General features: G+C 47.4%; 1 protein-coding gene across 1 annotated transcript in view; it reads right to left on the bottom strand.

Moving 5' to 3' along the window:
• Positions 1-209: 209 nt before the first annotated feature.
• LOC102881394 (immunoglobulin lambda-like polypeptide 5) overlaps positions 210-17896 on the bottom strand; it is a gene marked incomplete at its 5' end in the record, with an annotated part of 24494 nt that continues 6807 nt past the window's right edge. The window contains 3 exon segments of the mRNA XM_015593070.1: positions 210-693; positions 2168-2310; positions 7273-7474. Coding sequence (XP_015448556.1) covers positions 374-693; positions 2168-2310; positions 7273-7474 — 665 coding nt within the window.

The raw sequence follows: 17896 nt of genomic DNA, 5'->3' as shown, positions 1-17896 counted from the left end.
CAAGGACTGCATCCCAAGGGCCGTCCATGCAGGATAAGTCCCTGTTGAGGGTCATGGCTCTCACCAGTACTCAGATGTCACCTGGTCCCTGGTGGACTGGTTGAGTGAATGACGAGTAGTGGAATCTCATGTCATAACTCCCGTGGCCCCTGAATACTGACCCTTTAACCTAGACTCAGCCGGACGCAGAATGCACGTCAGAAATGTCAGATGATAAATGATTAGATCTTTATTGAAGAGATATAGACATGGGAAGAGAGTGGAGCTCCCCACTCTGAGCTGATCCTGGGCAGGGGTCTCAGGGGTACAGTGGAGAACTGGGGGAAGGGGTATCTGGCTGAGGACGGCCCCCGAGAGTGGGGAGCGGAGAGTCCTAAGAACACTGTGAGGGGGTCAGAGTCTTCTCCACGGTGCTCCCCTCGTGCGTGACCTGGCAGCTGTAGCTGCTCTTAGATTTCCAGCTTTCAGGCGTCAGGCTCAGGTAGCTGCTGGCCGCGTACTTGTTGTTGCTCTGTTTCGAGGGCTTGGTGGTCTCCACGCCCTGGGTGACGGTGCTGCCATCTGCCTTCCAGGCCACCGTCACGGTGCCGGGGTAGAAGTCATTGATGAGACACACCAGTGTGGCCTTTTTGGCACTGAGCTCCTCAGAGGAGGGTGGGAACAGAGTGACTGAGGGCCCAGACTTGGGCTGACCTGTGTGGATAGAAGAGGGGGTGTTAGATGTAAGGAGAATCGCGGTGTCGGGATAGTCCCCACTAATCCACAGCCTCTGTGACCATTCGCAGGTGTTTGATCTTAATCTCCCTGGTGACCTTCCTTTTCTGTCCCCTCCTTTCCACTCAGCCCCTGAACAGCAAATAGCTTCCCACCCTTCCAGAACCTCTTCTAAGTCATCTTCTCCAGGTGACCCTGTCAAGCCCTGCCATATGCAGCCTCAATTTCCCCAAGTGTAACCAGGGCAGACTGTCCTCCCTCCTTCTGATTTCCAGACTCTGGGTGGGAGTCTAGCCCTGACCTCCCATGCCCCCAGCCCAGCATCAGACCACTAACTCACTTTATTCTTCTGGAGCCTGGTGCTTCCTTTGTGGTCTAAGGTCCCCCACCTGATGGGCCAGGATGATAATGGCAGAGAGTGGGAGGCCTCGTGCCTGAGCCCAGCATGCAATGGAGCCTGAAGCCTCCCAGCCTCCCTTGGGCACTTGGCTTTGCCCCTTCCCTGGCCTCAGCTCTCCAGTGAGAACTGTGTCCTCCCAGCCCAAACCCCAGGGCTCCACTGTGGCTCTGCCCATTTTCCCTATTCCTTGTGCACTGACCCCAGGTCCCTTAAATGAATCTGAGTTCTTGGAGCCGCTCCCCCACACAATGGGCACAGCAGCCCCATGGCCACCCCAGTACCTCTGACAACCGATGATTTCACCAGGCAGCCGTGTAGCTGAGGCCCCACTTCACTCCCCTATTTGTCATCCTCTGAATCTAACACTCTGTGGGAGGCTGACCTTTGGATAGATGGGACACTTGGGCCCCAGGCGTCACGGGGCTGCAGGGTCAGAGGAGTCTCTGTCCCATGCGATTCACTCTTTTCTGACCACCATCCTGGGAGGGCTGGGTTTCTAGCCAGCTCGCCCCATCTCACCCACGTCTCTGCATTTCCATGTCCCCATGGCCCAGCAGAGGCCCTGAGAGCTTCAGCTTAGAGTGAGCAGGACCCCTCTCATCATCCTCCATGGGTCATAACCCCAGCCCTGCCCTGGCCTCCTCCTGTGTGACCCTCACAGCTTAGATGGGCATCATGCCTTGAGCCCAGACTTTGAGGGGCTCAGGATTGCCTCTAATCTCCCCCAGTGCCCCTTGTCAGAAGGAGTCCTAGCTCCCATGTGGGCATCTGCCCTGGAGGAAGTGAAGGAGACCCATTCTAGGACTAAAACCCCAGCCCAGGCCCCTGGGACCTGACTACATCCCACTGTCAACCTCTGGAGGGGCTCCTGCCATTGAGGTCCTTCCTGCTGGTTACACGGAGACCAACCTGCCTTCCCCAGACTCCACAGAGAAAGGTGGGGATCAGTCTGCTGGGAAAGCAGAGAGGAAGCAAGCCCAAAGAGAGAAGAGTGACTTTCCCAAGACAACAGAGGGGTGAGACAGGATGGAAAAGGTGGTGAGAGCCACTTACCTAGGACGGTGATCTTGGTCCCTCCACCGAAGAAATACCACAGTGACTGAGGCTCAGACTAAAACCGGCCAGGCCAACACTTGGGGCCTATTCCCTGGGGGCCAGTCTGCAGCAGGAAGCTGCTGGGCTTGACGGGTGCAGGGCTGCCCAAGTAGAGCTATGTTCTGGGGTGGGGCTGGTGGGCAGTCAGTCCCCAGAGGCCAGGGCACACCTGGGTGGGGCCTCATTTTGGGGCCTCTGAGTGCTCCTTCTCCATAGTTTCCCATCTTCCAGCTAAATGAACGTCCTCCCTGGGCCTATGGACACAGGGTCATTTCTGACTCATGGTGGTCCCCCACAGAGACACCCTCCCCCTTTGTCTCCACACATTGAAACACAGTTCAGTTCCACCTCTTTCATGAAGCCTTTTCTGATCTCTCAGACCACTGTCTTCACCTGTCCATCCATCCATCCATCCATCCATCCATCCATCCATCCATCCATCCACCCACCTATCCATTATCTATCTATCCATCCATCCATCATCTGTGCATTTGTCCAACAATGGCTCCCAACTGTTTCACGTGCCGGGACATGGTTGGGTCCCCCTGGCTTTCACTCTCATCCTTCTTTGAAACCTCTCAGGTCAAAGCCAACAAGACCCTCATCCTGGTCAAGTCCCATGTTCCTCCCCAGTCCCCTGATGTCTCTGTAAGAGGTCCCTCTTTCTGGTGACTTCCCCTTGGCATCTGAGACTACCCACTCACCCCCTCCCTTTTTCCCCAGCCCCTGCATGGCTGCTGACTCCAAGACCACCACCTATAATCCCCTTCTTCCTGTACTCTCCCACTCTCTCTGTCTGTGACCCACACTGTATACTTCAGCGACTGCCCAGGGGTCTCCCATCTCTATTTCCAGCCCTGGCCTCTTTTTTTTTTTTTTGGCTCAGATTCACATGGGCTCTGCCTCCTGAACTCTTCTTGAATGCCCTACAGGAACCTCAAACTCAACAGGCCCCACTGAAACACCTCACATTGCCCTGTATTGTCTTCACTTCAGCCGATTTCTCTCCAAGCCAGAGAGGCCTGGAGTTGTCCCAGAATGCTTTCCCCTCATTAAATCACCCTCTATGTTTTAGACATTCTACCAAAATACAAAAATATCATTAAAAACTTAGACAAAGAAACAGAAACACCAAGTTACACTCTAAGAGTTTATGATGGCAAGAATTATTAGGCTTTGCCAAACCTGATTTCATCTCCCAATATGGTTTATCTAAATTGGAAGGTAACATGTTACTTTGGGGCCAGTATTTTTTTCACCTCAGTAGCAGGGCCATTTGGTCACAGTTGTATTTAAGATGTGCACATAAGGTTTTTGAAACAAAACTTAATATAATAGCAATATCAATTCAATACTTGCTTCTGATTTAAAGAGCGCAAACACCCAGCCTTTTTATCAGGTTAATTATTTAAGGAAACTTCTTCAACTTTCACCTAACTCATAGCAACTTTCACATTTCTTAAAGTCCAGGTTGCCCACTCTCACTTTCATTATTCAACACATTCTACAGATTCTAGCCAATGAAATGAGATGGGGGGAAAAAGAGGTGTAAGTAATAGGAAAAAAGAGAGAGCATTGCTCTTTGTAGATGATGTGATAATCTACTTTGAAAAACCCCCAGACCATCAGCTGAAGAACTATTAGAACTAATACAAGAGCAACATGCAAAAACCAGTAGTTTTCTCTTCTACACAGCAGTAACCATTTAAGATATGAAGTTGAGAAAAAATTTACAGCTTCAATAAAAATTATATTTAAAAACTCCAAACACGCATAAAAAATAAACAACAGAAAATGAGCAAGATTTCCATGAATGAGATATAAAACAACTTGACTAATGGACAGAATACAATAATGAGTTAGTGGGGAGCATATCATACCCCTGGAAGAAAATGCTGAGCACTGCAAAGATGTCAATTCTTCTCAGATTAATTCATATATGCCATGAAATTACAAACGCAACACCAAAGGAATGATTTTTGAAAATGAGTGAATCGATTCTCAAGTCCAACAGAAGACTAATGACAGAGAATACAGGTATTTTGAAAAATAATAATAATAATGGATTCTTCCTCTGATACCAAAACATGTTGTAAAGGTAAAATAATTAAAACAGGGTGGAATGAATACAAGAATTGATCATTAAGTCATTAGAACCAAAGAGAGAAAGTGATTAATCAATAGTTTAGTATTTGATAGTGATAGAAACTGCATTTCTATTCAACAAATACTTGACTATTGGCTCACCATTTGGAAAATAAATAAATTATATCCTTACATACACAAAAATATACTGCAGTTGAAATAAAAACAAACACCAAAACAATAAAAGTACCAGAATAAAATAGAAAAAATGAACTTGTAATATTGAAATAAAGATTCCTCCTCTATGCTTGTCACAGATCACCGAAACCATTAAAAAAAAAGTTAAACCAAGTTGACAATAAAATTAAAAATGGCTTTACAGTGAAAGACCCCATTAACAAAAGGCATAAAATAGATCAGGGAAAAATATTTACAACATATATCCTTGACAAAGGGGTTAATATCTCAAATATATGAAGAGTTCCTATAGATTTATAAGAAAATACAACCAACTGAATAGAAAAACAGGCAAAACTATGACCAGTAAATTCACAAAAGAAATAAACTCAGTCAACAAAAGTATAAAAGGGAAATAAGTTTTATCAATGATCAAATAAATGAACAACAAACATACTCTCATTTTTGCTCATCACATGGGCAAAATAAAAAAAGATCAACAATATCACATTATTGGCAAGGATGTGGAGGACAGAGCACCATCATTCACTGTAACGAGTGTGAGTTGGAACAGCCTTTTGGGAGAGCAATTGGGCACTACCTAAGAAAATTCCAAGAGCACCTTCTCTCTGATCCAGCAATTCCACTTTTAGGCATCTATCCTATGGTAATAACGTAAGTGCACTTTGTACATGCACACATGGCATATGCTTACTCCCATGGAGATTTCCACTGTGGCATTGCAGTGGAAAAAATTATATTTTTTAACTGGAAACAACTGAAATGTCCTTGAATAGGAGAATGCTTAAATGTATTCTGGTTCATCCAAACTTTGAATTCTTACAAAGCCATAACAAGAACAAGGGAGGTCCCTATAAACTGTTATAGAAAACGTCAATAACAGGTTGTTTAAGAGCTCGTTGTAGGATAATATGCAGAGTAGTATTTCATTTTTGAAAAAGAAAATCCCACCACCAACTAGAGGTGTGTGTGTGTGTTTTCAGGGACATACACACATTGGAGAAGGGCTGGAAGTGTATAGACCAACCGGACAGTGGCTGTCTCTGGAGAATGGGTTTTAGGGTAAGGTGTGGAGAAATGGTAAGCAGAGACACTCAATTTTTACTTTACGTGCTTCTGTGCTTAATCGTTTTTTTTTTTTTTTACAAGTACATGTTACTCTTGTATTGAAAATTATTTTAAAAAATAAAAATGAAATAAACCTTCTTGTAAATATTTTCATAACTACAGATGATCATGAAACAAAAATTAAAATTCGGTGAAATTTCACCAGCCAGAGACTCACCATTGACATTTTTCTATATTTTCTGATAAACTTTTGAAAATGTGCACATATTTAAAAATACCTAACTGAAAAGCATTCTGTATATTTGGCACCGTATGTATCCTTTTAAAAATGGATTTTGCCATCCTATTCGAGATGCTTCAGGAACATAATTTTGGAGATTTGTGTAAGATCCCTTTGATGGACGCTCCATACTGTATTTAGTCACACTCTTTTGGCTGGATATTTAGGTTATGTCCAATTTTCTCCCATCATTAATAATGTTGAACTCATTATTCTTGTTTGTAAACCTTTGGTTATTTCTTTGATTATCCCCCCCACCAAGATGAACTCCTAAAAGTGGAATTACACAATTTAAACAAATACGCTTTCTTTTATGACTTGGATATTGCTAAAATGGTTGTACATTTTAGACTTCTATAAACAGTCCATGAGGGTGCCCATTCCTCCCCATCAATTCTCCGGTACCATCGCTTCAAATTCACTGGGCAATGTCAATGTTAATCTTGGACCTGGTGCCCGCACGGACCAGTGCCTCCGCCCGGTGCCCAAGCCTCAGGCTTCGGCCACTGCCCCTTCTCTGTCCTCTCATCTGGCCTCACACCAATCTCCGATCTGAAGCCGTCTTTCCAAAACACTAATCCAACTCTAACAGCCCTTTACTGAAATCTCTCAACAACTTCTCCTGGACCCTAAGATAAAATATGGAGCCCACAAGACCCCGGTGGTCTGAGACCCAGCTCTGCCGCCAGCTCTCTGCCACGCATGCGCACCTCGCTCTTCTCTCTCCGCTCTCTTTGCCTGGAGCACTCCCATTATCGGTCAGCACCCCTCCATCTGTAAGACGAGCGTGGGCACATCCCTCGCTCTTTACTGCTCTTAAAATGGCCCATGAGTCTGTTCCCTCGTCTGGACATGACTCACTTGATTCAGCTCTACCCACCTTGCGTCCCCAGGCCTGGCCCAGGGAAACATTTATGAACGAGTCGGGGAGCGGAGGAGAGACCAAGCCAAGCCCTAGCCCCCTCTCTCTACGCCTTGCAGACCACTGCTTCTCTTGGACCATTTTGTTAAGACGCAAGACACGCTGGTGAGGTCACAGCGTTCAGGCCCAGAGTGGGACTGCGGCCACCTCTCTGGGCCTTTATCTCCGTCTGAGACAGCAGGACCTTGTGGGAACACTGACCAGGAGAGTCTGCCCCTAAAATGAAAAACAGTGCCTGCTGGGTATGCCCTGCCCCTACTTCCCTATATCTGCCCTACCCAGAAGGCCATGACGAGGTGAGTGAGGCACTGGTCTGAGGTGCAAAATACAAGAGGTGCCAAAAGACTCAGTCATCGAGATAAGTAATATTTTAATACACTATTAAAAAATAAAAATCAATGCAAACAAATCTATACTGGATAAAAATGTCAACTTTAAATAAAGTCAACGTCTGTCCAGGCCTCTGCTCGCTTTTTCTCATCCTTCCCCCATGACATGCTGGCTCCTTACCTGTCCCTTAGGATCCGAAGGCCGCTTCCTGCCACGTCTTGGGGGCCTGGAGCCCTGCTCCACAGTATTACCATCAGGGGCATCAAGCCATGGGTGTCCACGACCAGGCCCAGCAGCAGCAGGGGCCAGTGCTGCCTGGGGCCAGATCTCTGGCCCCTGGGGTCCTTATGGCCTATTTGGCCTGTTGTGGGCCTCGTCCACCCTCAGGGTCAAAGGCATCTCTGGTCTGATCTTCAGCGTGGGCTCCCTAGAGGGAGCATGTGCTGTTGGCAGGTGCCCCTGGTCCTTCCTGCTGGCAGTGGCCATCCTAATGGCCCCATCTTCTGCCTGAGTCTTCTCTGGTCCCTGTCCCCACTGCCTGATCCTCTCCAAGGTTGTTACCTCTGAGGATCATCCTCAGAATGGCATCTGCCAACTGCCCTGCTGTGGTTGGGATCCAGAGTTCAACCACCTCCCACTGCAGCCCCCACTGGCCCCGCCTCCGAGGCTTTGGGTGGGCCACACCTGCTCCTGCCCTCCGTTCCTCAAGGTTGCCCCCATCTGTGGAACATCTCCCTGGGGCCTGGAGGGGCTGTGGAGGGCAGCCAAGCGCCCAGTGGGTCAGAAGTTGCTCAGGCCTGAGTTCCTTTCTGTAGGGTTGGGGCTTCTCTTCTGATCAGTCCCCAGGCTGGGTGCCTGAGCATTGCAGTCCTGCCAGTCAAGCTCAGCCTGTCCTTGGCTGCTTTGGTCAAACCTGGTTGGTTCCCCTCTGGTCAGCTCTTCACTCGGCTTCTCAGCTAGGCAGGGCCCTGCGGGGAGTGATCTAAACCCCTCACTCAAGGAGTAACGTCAGACTCGTCAATGTTGAGACCATCCAGACCTAGGTCACCTCTGGGCCTTAGTTTCCTTATCCGTGAAGTGGGGAGAGCTCTTCTGCAGCAAGGAGAGCCTGAGGATGAATGTTGAACGGATGCCGATGCCCTCTCCACTCTCCCCTTACTTTGGCCTTCAGAGCAACTATTGGTGTGTCCTTGGGGCAAGTGTCCCTGTTTTACAGGTGAGAAAACTAAGGATCAGAGAAGATGAATGCAGGACCCAAGGTAGTTCCGGGACGGGGATGCGAGATGAGCTGGAATTTAGAAGTGAGTTTGTCTCCTGCATTTCCGGCCCTCTGTCTACTTGGAAGTCTTGTGCTTTGCTCCTAAGGGAGCCATGGTTTGGGTTCTGTTGGGCTGAGGTGCAGGAGAGATGGGCTGCACAGTTGCTTTAGGTTCCGGTCCTTTTTGAAGTCCAGGAATATAATATATAATGCGATGATGAGACTGATGCTGCTCATCTAGCTCTGACAAGAGGCCTTTCTTAGTGCCACACAGTCAAGAGGGCTGGCCCTTGCACGACTCCAGGGCATGCTTTGTGGATGGCAGCATCACTCTCGGAGTCACACTGCCAGACGTCTAGGAGAACTGAAAACCGCAGGTTGCAGGTTCCTGTCTATCAACACCCAGCACCCACCCTCATGCTTTCCAGTTGCTATTTTAGTCACCGGATCTTTCATATATTCACTCAAGCCCAGAGCTGCAGCCCTTCAAGCTCTTGATTTTCTGTTTCAACAACTCTAAAGGGGGACTCAGGACCAGCCAAGATGACTTTCCTGAGAGGTCCCTTTACAAGTCATCTGGCCCATATTTTGAGTCAGATAACCTTTAACTTTCCTGCTATGTTTGATGAAAATGGATCCAGCGTCTTCCATTGGATGCAGTAACAGACAAATAACTTGGGACTTCAGTTCATGGATATGGATAATGGTTGCTGGAAGGCAATTGTCTGAGGATCTCTGTGTTTCTGCATGTCTCTTGAGCAAAGGCACCGATTGACTTCGTGTTGGACCATTTTTCCAAGGCTGTTTGTATAGTGAACAGCCTCAGAAAGAAGAGATGATGTCTCCCTCTGGAGCAAAATGTGCTTACTGGCCAGTATAAAAGATGTGGAGTTCCCAAGCTTGGATGCTCAGCTGTCACCTGCCCCTCTTTACATCACCCTAAGGGACTCAGAGAACCGGTGCAAGAAGATGCTATTTCAGCTGATATTCTTAATGATACTGATACTCAGGCTACTCGAGTAATAAACTGTGAGTAATAAAGTGGTCTTTGTCCCTGACCCAGGAGTCTTGCGTCTTTTGCCAGCATCTGGGAGTCTGTGACAGGCTTACTTTTTTAGCTTGCAAGTAGAGTAAAAATCTCAGACCCTCCACAGTTCTTGATAATGATGATAATGAGGAGGAAGAAAGAGATGAAGTGGATGATGGTGACTGGGACTTAATGGTTTGACCAAACTCATCAAAGCAGCTTTCAAGGAACTCCAGGCTGGATCTTTCCACCCTGCAAACACTGCTTAGACAACTTCCGAGGGATAAGTCTTCAGTGCTGAGGGCTGGATTTCTCTCTCTCACACACACACACACACACACACACACACACACACACACACATCCCCGGCTATGAAGACAGGCAAGGCACCGAATAGTAACGGGGTGTGGGTGCCCTAACAGATGTCATGAAGGGTATGGGGGGAGCCCCTGGGAGGCCCCAGATCCAGTCCAGCTTCTCCCCATTGTAGTGTTCGTCCCACTCCTGCCTTTGACCTTTTGCTCCTAGTGCTTGAGGGACTGGGGTAGTGTCTGCACTGGAGTCCAGGCTAAAGCTGCTCTCTCCCAGTACCCGGGTGTGGATGCGACACTCACCCACTGCCCAGGGGCCAGAGGCATGCTTCCCCCCAGGGGACAGCTCCAGGTCTTGGGGAAAAGAAGGCTGTACCTAAATGCAGCCTCCCCAGCTGCTCCTCCTCCCCCACCCACACACCTGCCATTGCCTCTGGGCAGACATCGCCACAGGCCACATCCTCTTGTGGTGGCCACAGTCGGAAATCGAGGTCTGGCTGGGCCCTGGGGACCCTCGAGGGATAGGCTGAGCATTCCCAGCTGGTGCAGCTGCAGCTCTGGCTCGCCCAGCTCTGCCTTCTGCCCCCTCCCTGGACTCAGATGTGCCAAGGGCTGGTTTCAGGCCTGGCCAGAGGAGTCTAGTTCCAGCTGTTCGGCTCAGTGGACCTGCTACTCAGTGTCCCTGGCTCCTCTGCATCCTTCCCTGGCCCTTCTTTTCTGGAGCGGAGGGCTGTGTCCCTAATTAGTCACTTCTGCCTGCTCTGTGTCAGAGGGTACCCCCTGCCTCCTGCTGACCAGTCTCCTGCCCACTCTCTATCCCACAGGCCACAGAGACGCTGCCTGTGGCTACTGTGGACTCTTTTCTCTTAGGCCCAGTCTCCCCAGCTCCCCTCTATCCCCAAATTCAACCTGCTGGTCCTTCTCATTTCATCTTGAGCATATCAATGTTGGTGCCTCAGGGTGGGGGTTTGAGGCAGAGGGTGACAAAGTATCTATCTAGGGAGATGATAAAGGTTCTGGAATCTCTTTGAGTTCTGAGTCAAGATCTGGCTCTGTGGCTCCTGAGCCCCCTCTGAGGGGTCCTCAAGAACCCTGAAGATCCCAGATCCTTTAGTAACACAGAAAATGGGGAAAGAATCCTGCTGCTTCTGTAGATATCACAGACTCACCGACTTGGCAGCCATCTTCTAGCTCTTTTACTGATGAGAAACAGGCACAGAGAGGGAGAGTTTCTTTCCTAAGACACACAGCAACTTGGTGTAAAGACTGTGTCCTGGGACTTACCAGGACCAGCCAGAGACCAGGGAGGATCAGTCTTTTTGGACATGGGGTGGGGCCAGCCTAGAATTGGAAAATTTCAACTGCTTTAACACACAACTCTCCCAATCCACTGACTGGAGTGCAGCCCGAAGGAGAGAGTCCAGTAGGGGGCAGCAGAGGCCAGTAGTAGAAGGAGGTGAAGCCTAGGAAAGGGCTGGAGCTCAGAGGTGGAGGCAGGCAGAGACCAGGGAAGGGCTCCACGGGAGGGGTCCAGAGCAGGATGAAGGAGCAGGACTCTGGTTCTACATCTTCCCTGGCACCCACCTCACCCCTGAAACCAGGACCGGGCCTGAGGGGAAGTGAGTGAGGTGAGTTGCGCCCATGTAGGATGGGATCCTGACTTTACTTACAGTTTTGATGTTTTATTCATCATAGAATACTTTTTGCATTAATTTTGATTTCAAAAATATTGCATTGAATATTATTTATGTTGATTAATGAGTTTTGGGAAACCCCTCTTAAATTTTGCATGAAAGGAGAGTGTCTGACTTGCCTCATGCCTCACTCTAGTCCCAGTTACGTCTGGAAAACGTTGAAAACCCTCTCCCTCCAGCCAGGGGAGGTGCGTGGGCTGGAGTAGGGGTGGTCAGTGCACGGCAGTTCCTGCCTCACCAAGTGAGTTTAGATATTTGCATAGCAGAATCCTGTTTTTCAGATCCTTTCCAAAGTCTTAGATTGACACCTGGAAGGGTTATACTTCTATCATCAGGAGACCCTGCCTGACAGGTGGTGGCTTTGTTCCACCAGCAATGCTCAGCCTGGTGGCCTTACCCAGAGAGCCTCAGTGGTCCAGTCTGCCTTATGACATTCGTCGGAAGCGTTCTACCCCGATGGCTATTGAAACTAATGTGATTTCTTTTCAATTCTTATTTTATCATTCCTAAAAGCCAACACATCCTCACATTTATTTATAACTGTACGTGGCATACCATGGTAGCTATTGCATTGCAGGTTGCAAATTAATAACGATCACCTAGTGACTTGTTTTTAAAAAGTGACTATAAAATAGATAAATGACTGCATGAGGTCACCTCATTTTAATGTTGATCTCACTGGAGACATCTCTTAATTTTCTGTGATTTAACGATACTCCTTAAAATGCCCATTAATGCGATATCGTACTTCTACTGACAAATAGAGTCAGACAGGTTCTAAGGAAAGTACGTCTGAAGGATATATTCGACAGTGTAGACTGGCTTTGCCAGTTAGATTACACAGTGGGACTTTTCCATAGATTTAATGATATAAATCGGCAGTCCCAAGTTTTGTAGAAAAAGTATACTCCAAGTACATGACAGCATGAAAGCATTTTCTCAAAAGATATTGGCAAAGAGGCACTACAATTACAGATATTCTAATTTTTCTCAATTTTAAAAAATATATGTCTTACACAGGGGCCCTTAGTGAAGGAGCAGCAGATTTAACTAATAAGTTCTGGTCAAGCCTTCTTGATGTATATCCCAGAAACTGAGAAGGTAGATGACAAATGGCTAGGCGACACCTCTCTGCAGGTGGTTCCCTGGGAAGCTGACTCTGGGATGGAGCCAGCTTGTAGGAGTTTCACTAGGGGGAGTTCTCTTGGACCAACCACTCAGCAAGCCATGGGTCACAAGCAGGGTGGCCCAAAGAGGGAATCAGCTGCAGTACAGGCTCATCTTCAGTGACCCCACGGGGAACTCGGCTGCTGGGCTGGCCTTTCCCAGCTCTCCCAGTTGGGCTGAGAGGATGGATCTTCAGACCCTCACATTGATCAGGCTTTAGAGGCCAGATGCCCAGGGCAGGAACATTGTATAGGGCGAGGTGGTGCTCTTCATTCAGGGAGCTGACAGATGAGGGCAGGGCTGCCTGCGGTCAGCTCTCCCAGCAGATGGGGCCATAAGCCTTTCATTCCAGAAGGTGGTGCATCAAACAATCCACCACCGGAATCCTCTTGAAGTCAGGTGGTCTCCAGTCCTTTGCTTTCAACAAAATGAAAAGAGTATAGTATAGAGCTGCCAAGAGGTAGATCATTAAAAAAAAAATTTTTGACAATCAACGATCAGTAAGTAACACTACTACATTTCAAAACTTCTGTTTGTGAATTTCTGTGTTTGAGACCAAGGTTTTTTTGAGTTTCATATAACAATGAGAGCCAGGACAGAACTGATGCAGGACACTGTTTCGTTCTAGCAGTAAGTCCTATTAATTGGTAGATCCATGAATCAACACTATTTAATAATTACTTATGAAAATTTGAATATGTCTATGTTGTTTTGATCAAATTTTGTCACAAATAATTATAACTCAACGTGGAAGTCATGTTCCACTTAAAACCACAGGATCTAAAACAAATTTCGAAATATAAATTTAACATATATTTTTATGATCAAGATGTAGGACAGGATAATGAATAAGAAACTTTCAGCTCTAAAAACATGTGAGCAGATAAGACTCAGTAAGGGATGTGGGATGGAAACAAGCTCAAAGAGAAGAAAGACAGAGAGAAGAATTCCAAATGTTAGGAGAATTTTTTAAAAGAGTGGACATCAAATAATGATGTATTTGCTTCCCCTTGATATATGGAAAAGAGTGAAGCCAATGTTTTACAAACTTTTGATGAAAACTGTAGGTGTCAACTTCCAAAGCAGCAGGATGTCCTGGTGAATCTCAGTTCTTTTATATGGGGGGTGGGCCATGGTGTTGAGGGCTCAGCTGTCTCCCAGCTCCCTCTCCTCACAAGGAGGCCTTTCTCTCATGAAAATGCTTCCAGCCTCTCTTGGCACAGAAAGATCATAAACTAATAATAAGATTGACCGCCATGAGTCAGAGGCCATCCAAGAGCCAGGCACTTTCTTTTCTTTTCTTTACTTTTCTTTTCTTTTTTTTTTTTGCATGTTGAATCTTTTCAGCAGTGATGAGAGAAGGCAGCGAAGGAGCTGAGCCTGGAGAGGGGACATGGTTGTCCTGGGGCTCAGTTAGCTGGGAGACCTCTGGATCCACAGGTGCTTGTAACTCAGAACGGACCATGTGAGGAAAGCCATTTCTTGTGAGAATATCAGGATTTTCTTCCTCAACGGAAATGTAAAACCTCTTGTGGAGCCAAGTGATTGCTGGAGCATCGGCCGTCCCATTGTCAACCCAGTCCTTTTTGGAATCTCGTTCTGGAGAACACAGCCTTTGGAACATCTGAGATGTATGACCGTGCTTGCTGGGGTAGGTCTTTGCTGCAGAACAGATGTTCTTGAATGTCACCATCATGTACAATAGCTACAAAAATCACATTGATACTGGTGAAATTTTGTACTTATCCATCCTGACAAACAGCTGTTTGCCAGTTTATGATACAGAATGTTCTGACTACATGCTGCACGTGTTGTGTTTTTGTATTGGCTCGTCATACACTGGAATGTGGATCTTTTCATTTTCTCGTTCACATCTGTAGATCAGCTGGTGACTCTGTGATCAGCCACTGACTTGCCATCCCTCCACTCAGAGTCCTAGGGTTTGAATGATCTCCAGTTGGTCAAAAAATGAAAACAGACTCAACAAGTGGACGTGGTCTTATAGTGCACATATACACAGTCCTTTCTTGTGGAACTTTTGTAAAATTTCCATAACCCGAGATTTCGAAGAATTGAGGCTGAGAAATGATGGATTGGAGAGAACCAATGAGCAAATGTTGGTGTGTGCATCTCGAGGATACTGACTAGTTAAAAATTAATCTGTTCTAAGAAAAATAAAATAAAGTAAAAATAATTCATGAGTTCTAGGAGATATTTATAAGGAGCTTGTGCTTTAAAGAGCAATATGAGTCATTATGTAACTGTGGTTTCAGAGAAGGGCTCAGTCTCAAGGGACACAGAGAGGGAGGGGTGGCCCCTACAGACCCCACCCTCAGCTCCAGCTCTCTGGAGGGTTCACACAGCCAGATAGATGTGGGGGACGTCTCTTCCAAGAAACCAGGCGGGCACAGTCCCTGGACCTCCACTGGGCTGGTTCTACCCGAGGAAGAGAATTCCAGCAGGGCTGTCCTATAAGAGCTGGAGCTGCAGCAGCCATCCTGAGATACTTCAACAAGGATGAACAGCCTTTATAGTAGGGTGGTGGAACAGAAAGTGAGAAAGATCGGGAACTTCATGGAATCGGTGAGTATCTGGAGAGCAAGCATCTGGCTCCAGACTTGTTGCAGGAGAAAAATAGGCTATTGTCTGTTCATTCCTCTGACTGACATGCGTGTGTTCTTACATTAAAAAACATTCCTGACTACTGAAGGTAATAATTAGCACGAGTCAATCAATCAATGAATAATGATAGGTAAATAATTGTGTAGCAGTTGGTGACCTGCAGATAATTGGTTGATATCAGACAAGAAATGCCAGGCGGGTACTGTGAAGTGAGGGGCTGCAGGAGGCATCTCTGGAGGTGACTGCAGAGCTGCTGTCAGGATGGGAAGATGGAACCAGTAATAGGTTCCCTGACTCTGTGGGGACAGCAGAGTCAGTGCCCTGTGGGGAGGGTCTGGTTCATCCGATGGTGAACGAACAGTAAAACTAACGTGTCTATGATTCAAAAACAGTTCAGTTCCAATGTGATACTTTCTCCTAAGGACGTTGGGGGCAGGTGTGATGTGTCATCAGGTATGGTAAGCGGGAATTTCTGGGTAACATATCAGGTGCTATGGCAGCCTCTTAGCACATAGAGGGGCCTCCAGGACAATGCCGCTGACACAGGGATGGATTTGATAGAAGGGAGTTCACACCACTTCAGACTATGGCCCCTCCCTAGTTTACCTGGGGGGAAGACACCCCCAGGGCAGTGGTACTAATCCCTTTCCTCCACAGCTGTACCCACTGTGCAGTGATGCCAGAGGTTTATGATGCTGCCTGTGCCTGTGGTGCTTGGCCACGTGTCTAGGGTCCATGCGTCTAGGGTCCACAGGATGCCCCCTGTCCACTGTTTCTAAGACAGAAAGCGGCCAGCGCATTTAAACAGAGAAGGGCAGTTGCTCAATAGGGTGAGTGATGTTCCCAAAGTCACCCGTAGAGCAAGAGGGAAGAGTAGGACCTGGCAGGTCTGAAACTGGAAATAACAATCTCTTTTGAGTGTCAAGGAACCAGACATAGATAAGGGAGGAAAAATGAGGAAATTTAGCCAACACTTCAGGGCTCTCACAGAGACGACTTCCTGTCAGTTCTTCCAGCTGCCTGTGGGGGCGCTGCTGCTCCTTGACGTTAGGCAGGTCAGGCATCTGGGAGGGCAACCAGCTTCCTGCTCCCTTAAGTGCTGATCAAACACTCCAAGGATGAAATACTCCAGATGGAAGTAACTAGAGCGACCTATTCACGATCTTTACGCTGGAAGAATCTGTGAATTATTGCTTAGATCCTCTGGAGTTGGTGCGGAAACTATCGACTATCGCCAGAGTATGATCGAATAGGGTGCTAAGCATGTCGATGGGGACTCTGGAGGAGAATTGCTGTTACCACAGGACTGAGGTAAGCAGGATTATGGATGGAACTCAGGTAAACCCCTCATTACTCCTTGGATCCGTGATTAAAATATTAAACACAACAACAACAACAACAATCCAACTCAGCGGGCCTGATAATGGACCAAAATCTTCCAGAAAGAAGCTTTGGTCACCTCACCTGACAAGAGATCTCGACTAGCTAAGGCATTTGCTAAGGGTAAGGCGGGTAAGGAGTGGGTAGAGGAACGGGGATTACAGATAGTGGTTCTAACCACAGGTCTAGTCGCAGAAATGGGACTATAGGAGTGACAAGTATTTTTCTTCCTTATATTGATTGGTGTGAATATGTTTGGATGCATATTAGTCACGTTTTTATTTGGTTTCCCTGTCTCATCTCGTTGTCATCTAACATTCGATGTATTCCCAGTAGTTCATTTTATATCTCAGTGTTTAAGATATAAAGTATCAAATGAGCTGGAGAGAATAAATCTCACCAGCAGGAAAATAGTATTCTGCATCCTCTTGTGGGAAAAGCTGAGCGTATTGTTGAGAGTTCACGGAATGTGTTTATCACGTTAAGTGGAAGAGTGGCTACCGGTGTTCTATTTCCTCAGAGACCGGGTTATTTGTGGAGATGTGAGTGGTGACAACGGGTGCACTGTGGTGACTCATTAAGTGTCATTGTTGAAAGTCTGAGTTGGAGCTCACAGGATTATTTTCTGTGTGTGTTTCTGGTTAGGGTGGGTGGAAAGACAGATTCCTGTATAGGACGTGGAGGGTAGAAGGAAGCAGCATCCGCTGTGTAGCTCACCCCCTAGCTGAGTGTCTCCTGGGTCACTCTGTAGGAGGAATCGACGGCCCCGATTCCCCTGGACTCACCTTCCACCTTCGGGACCGATCTGAGTCTCCCACTGTCGTTCAGAGCCCAGAGCAGTTAGTGTGTCAGGATATTTTTGTTCTATAAAAATACACGGAACAAGGATACAAGAAATATAAGAAATACAAAGATCTCTCTGGGGACTTTGAGATGTGCACTGGGGACTTAGATGAGAACCAGAGCCCTGTGGGTGTATAGTGGCCTCCTCTGTCCTGATGACCATGTTGGAAACAGCTGACCTCTTAGAATATGCTCCTTGGAAAAACACTCTGAGATGGTGAATTGCCTTGGCAAGACATCAGGAAGCAGGTGAGGAGGTGAGACTGGGTAGAAGGAGGAGGTGACCCCCACGCGGTTACACACGAGGCCTCAGGTTCATCCAGAGAGCTCTCAGGCTGGCAGGTTTGGTCACCTTAATTGAGCCAGGGCCTTGACAACTTGACCCCTGGTGGTCACTACACTGACCACTCTGAGAAGGACATGAACCTGGGGGACCATTTTCTGAACCTACAGCACTTCCCAAAGAGGGCACAGCTGAGAGCCGCCAGGGTCCCCGGGACCT

This window comes from Pteropus alecto, unplaced genomic scaffold, assembly GCF_000325575.1.
Source record: "Pteropus alecto unplaced genomic scaffold, ASM32557v1 scaffold27, whole genome shotgun sequence".
Taxonomy (NCBI): Eukaryota; Metazoa; Chordata; class Mammalia; order Chiroptera; family Pteropodidae; genus Pteropus; species Pteropus alecto.
Note: the sequence above shows the minus strand (reverse complement) of the source record. Positions and strands in the feature narration are given on the sequence as shown.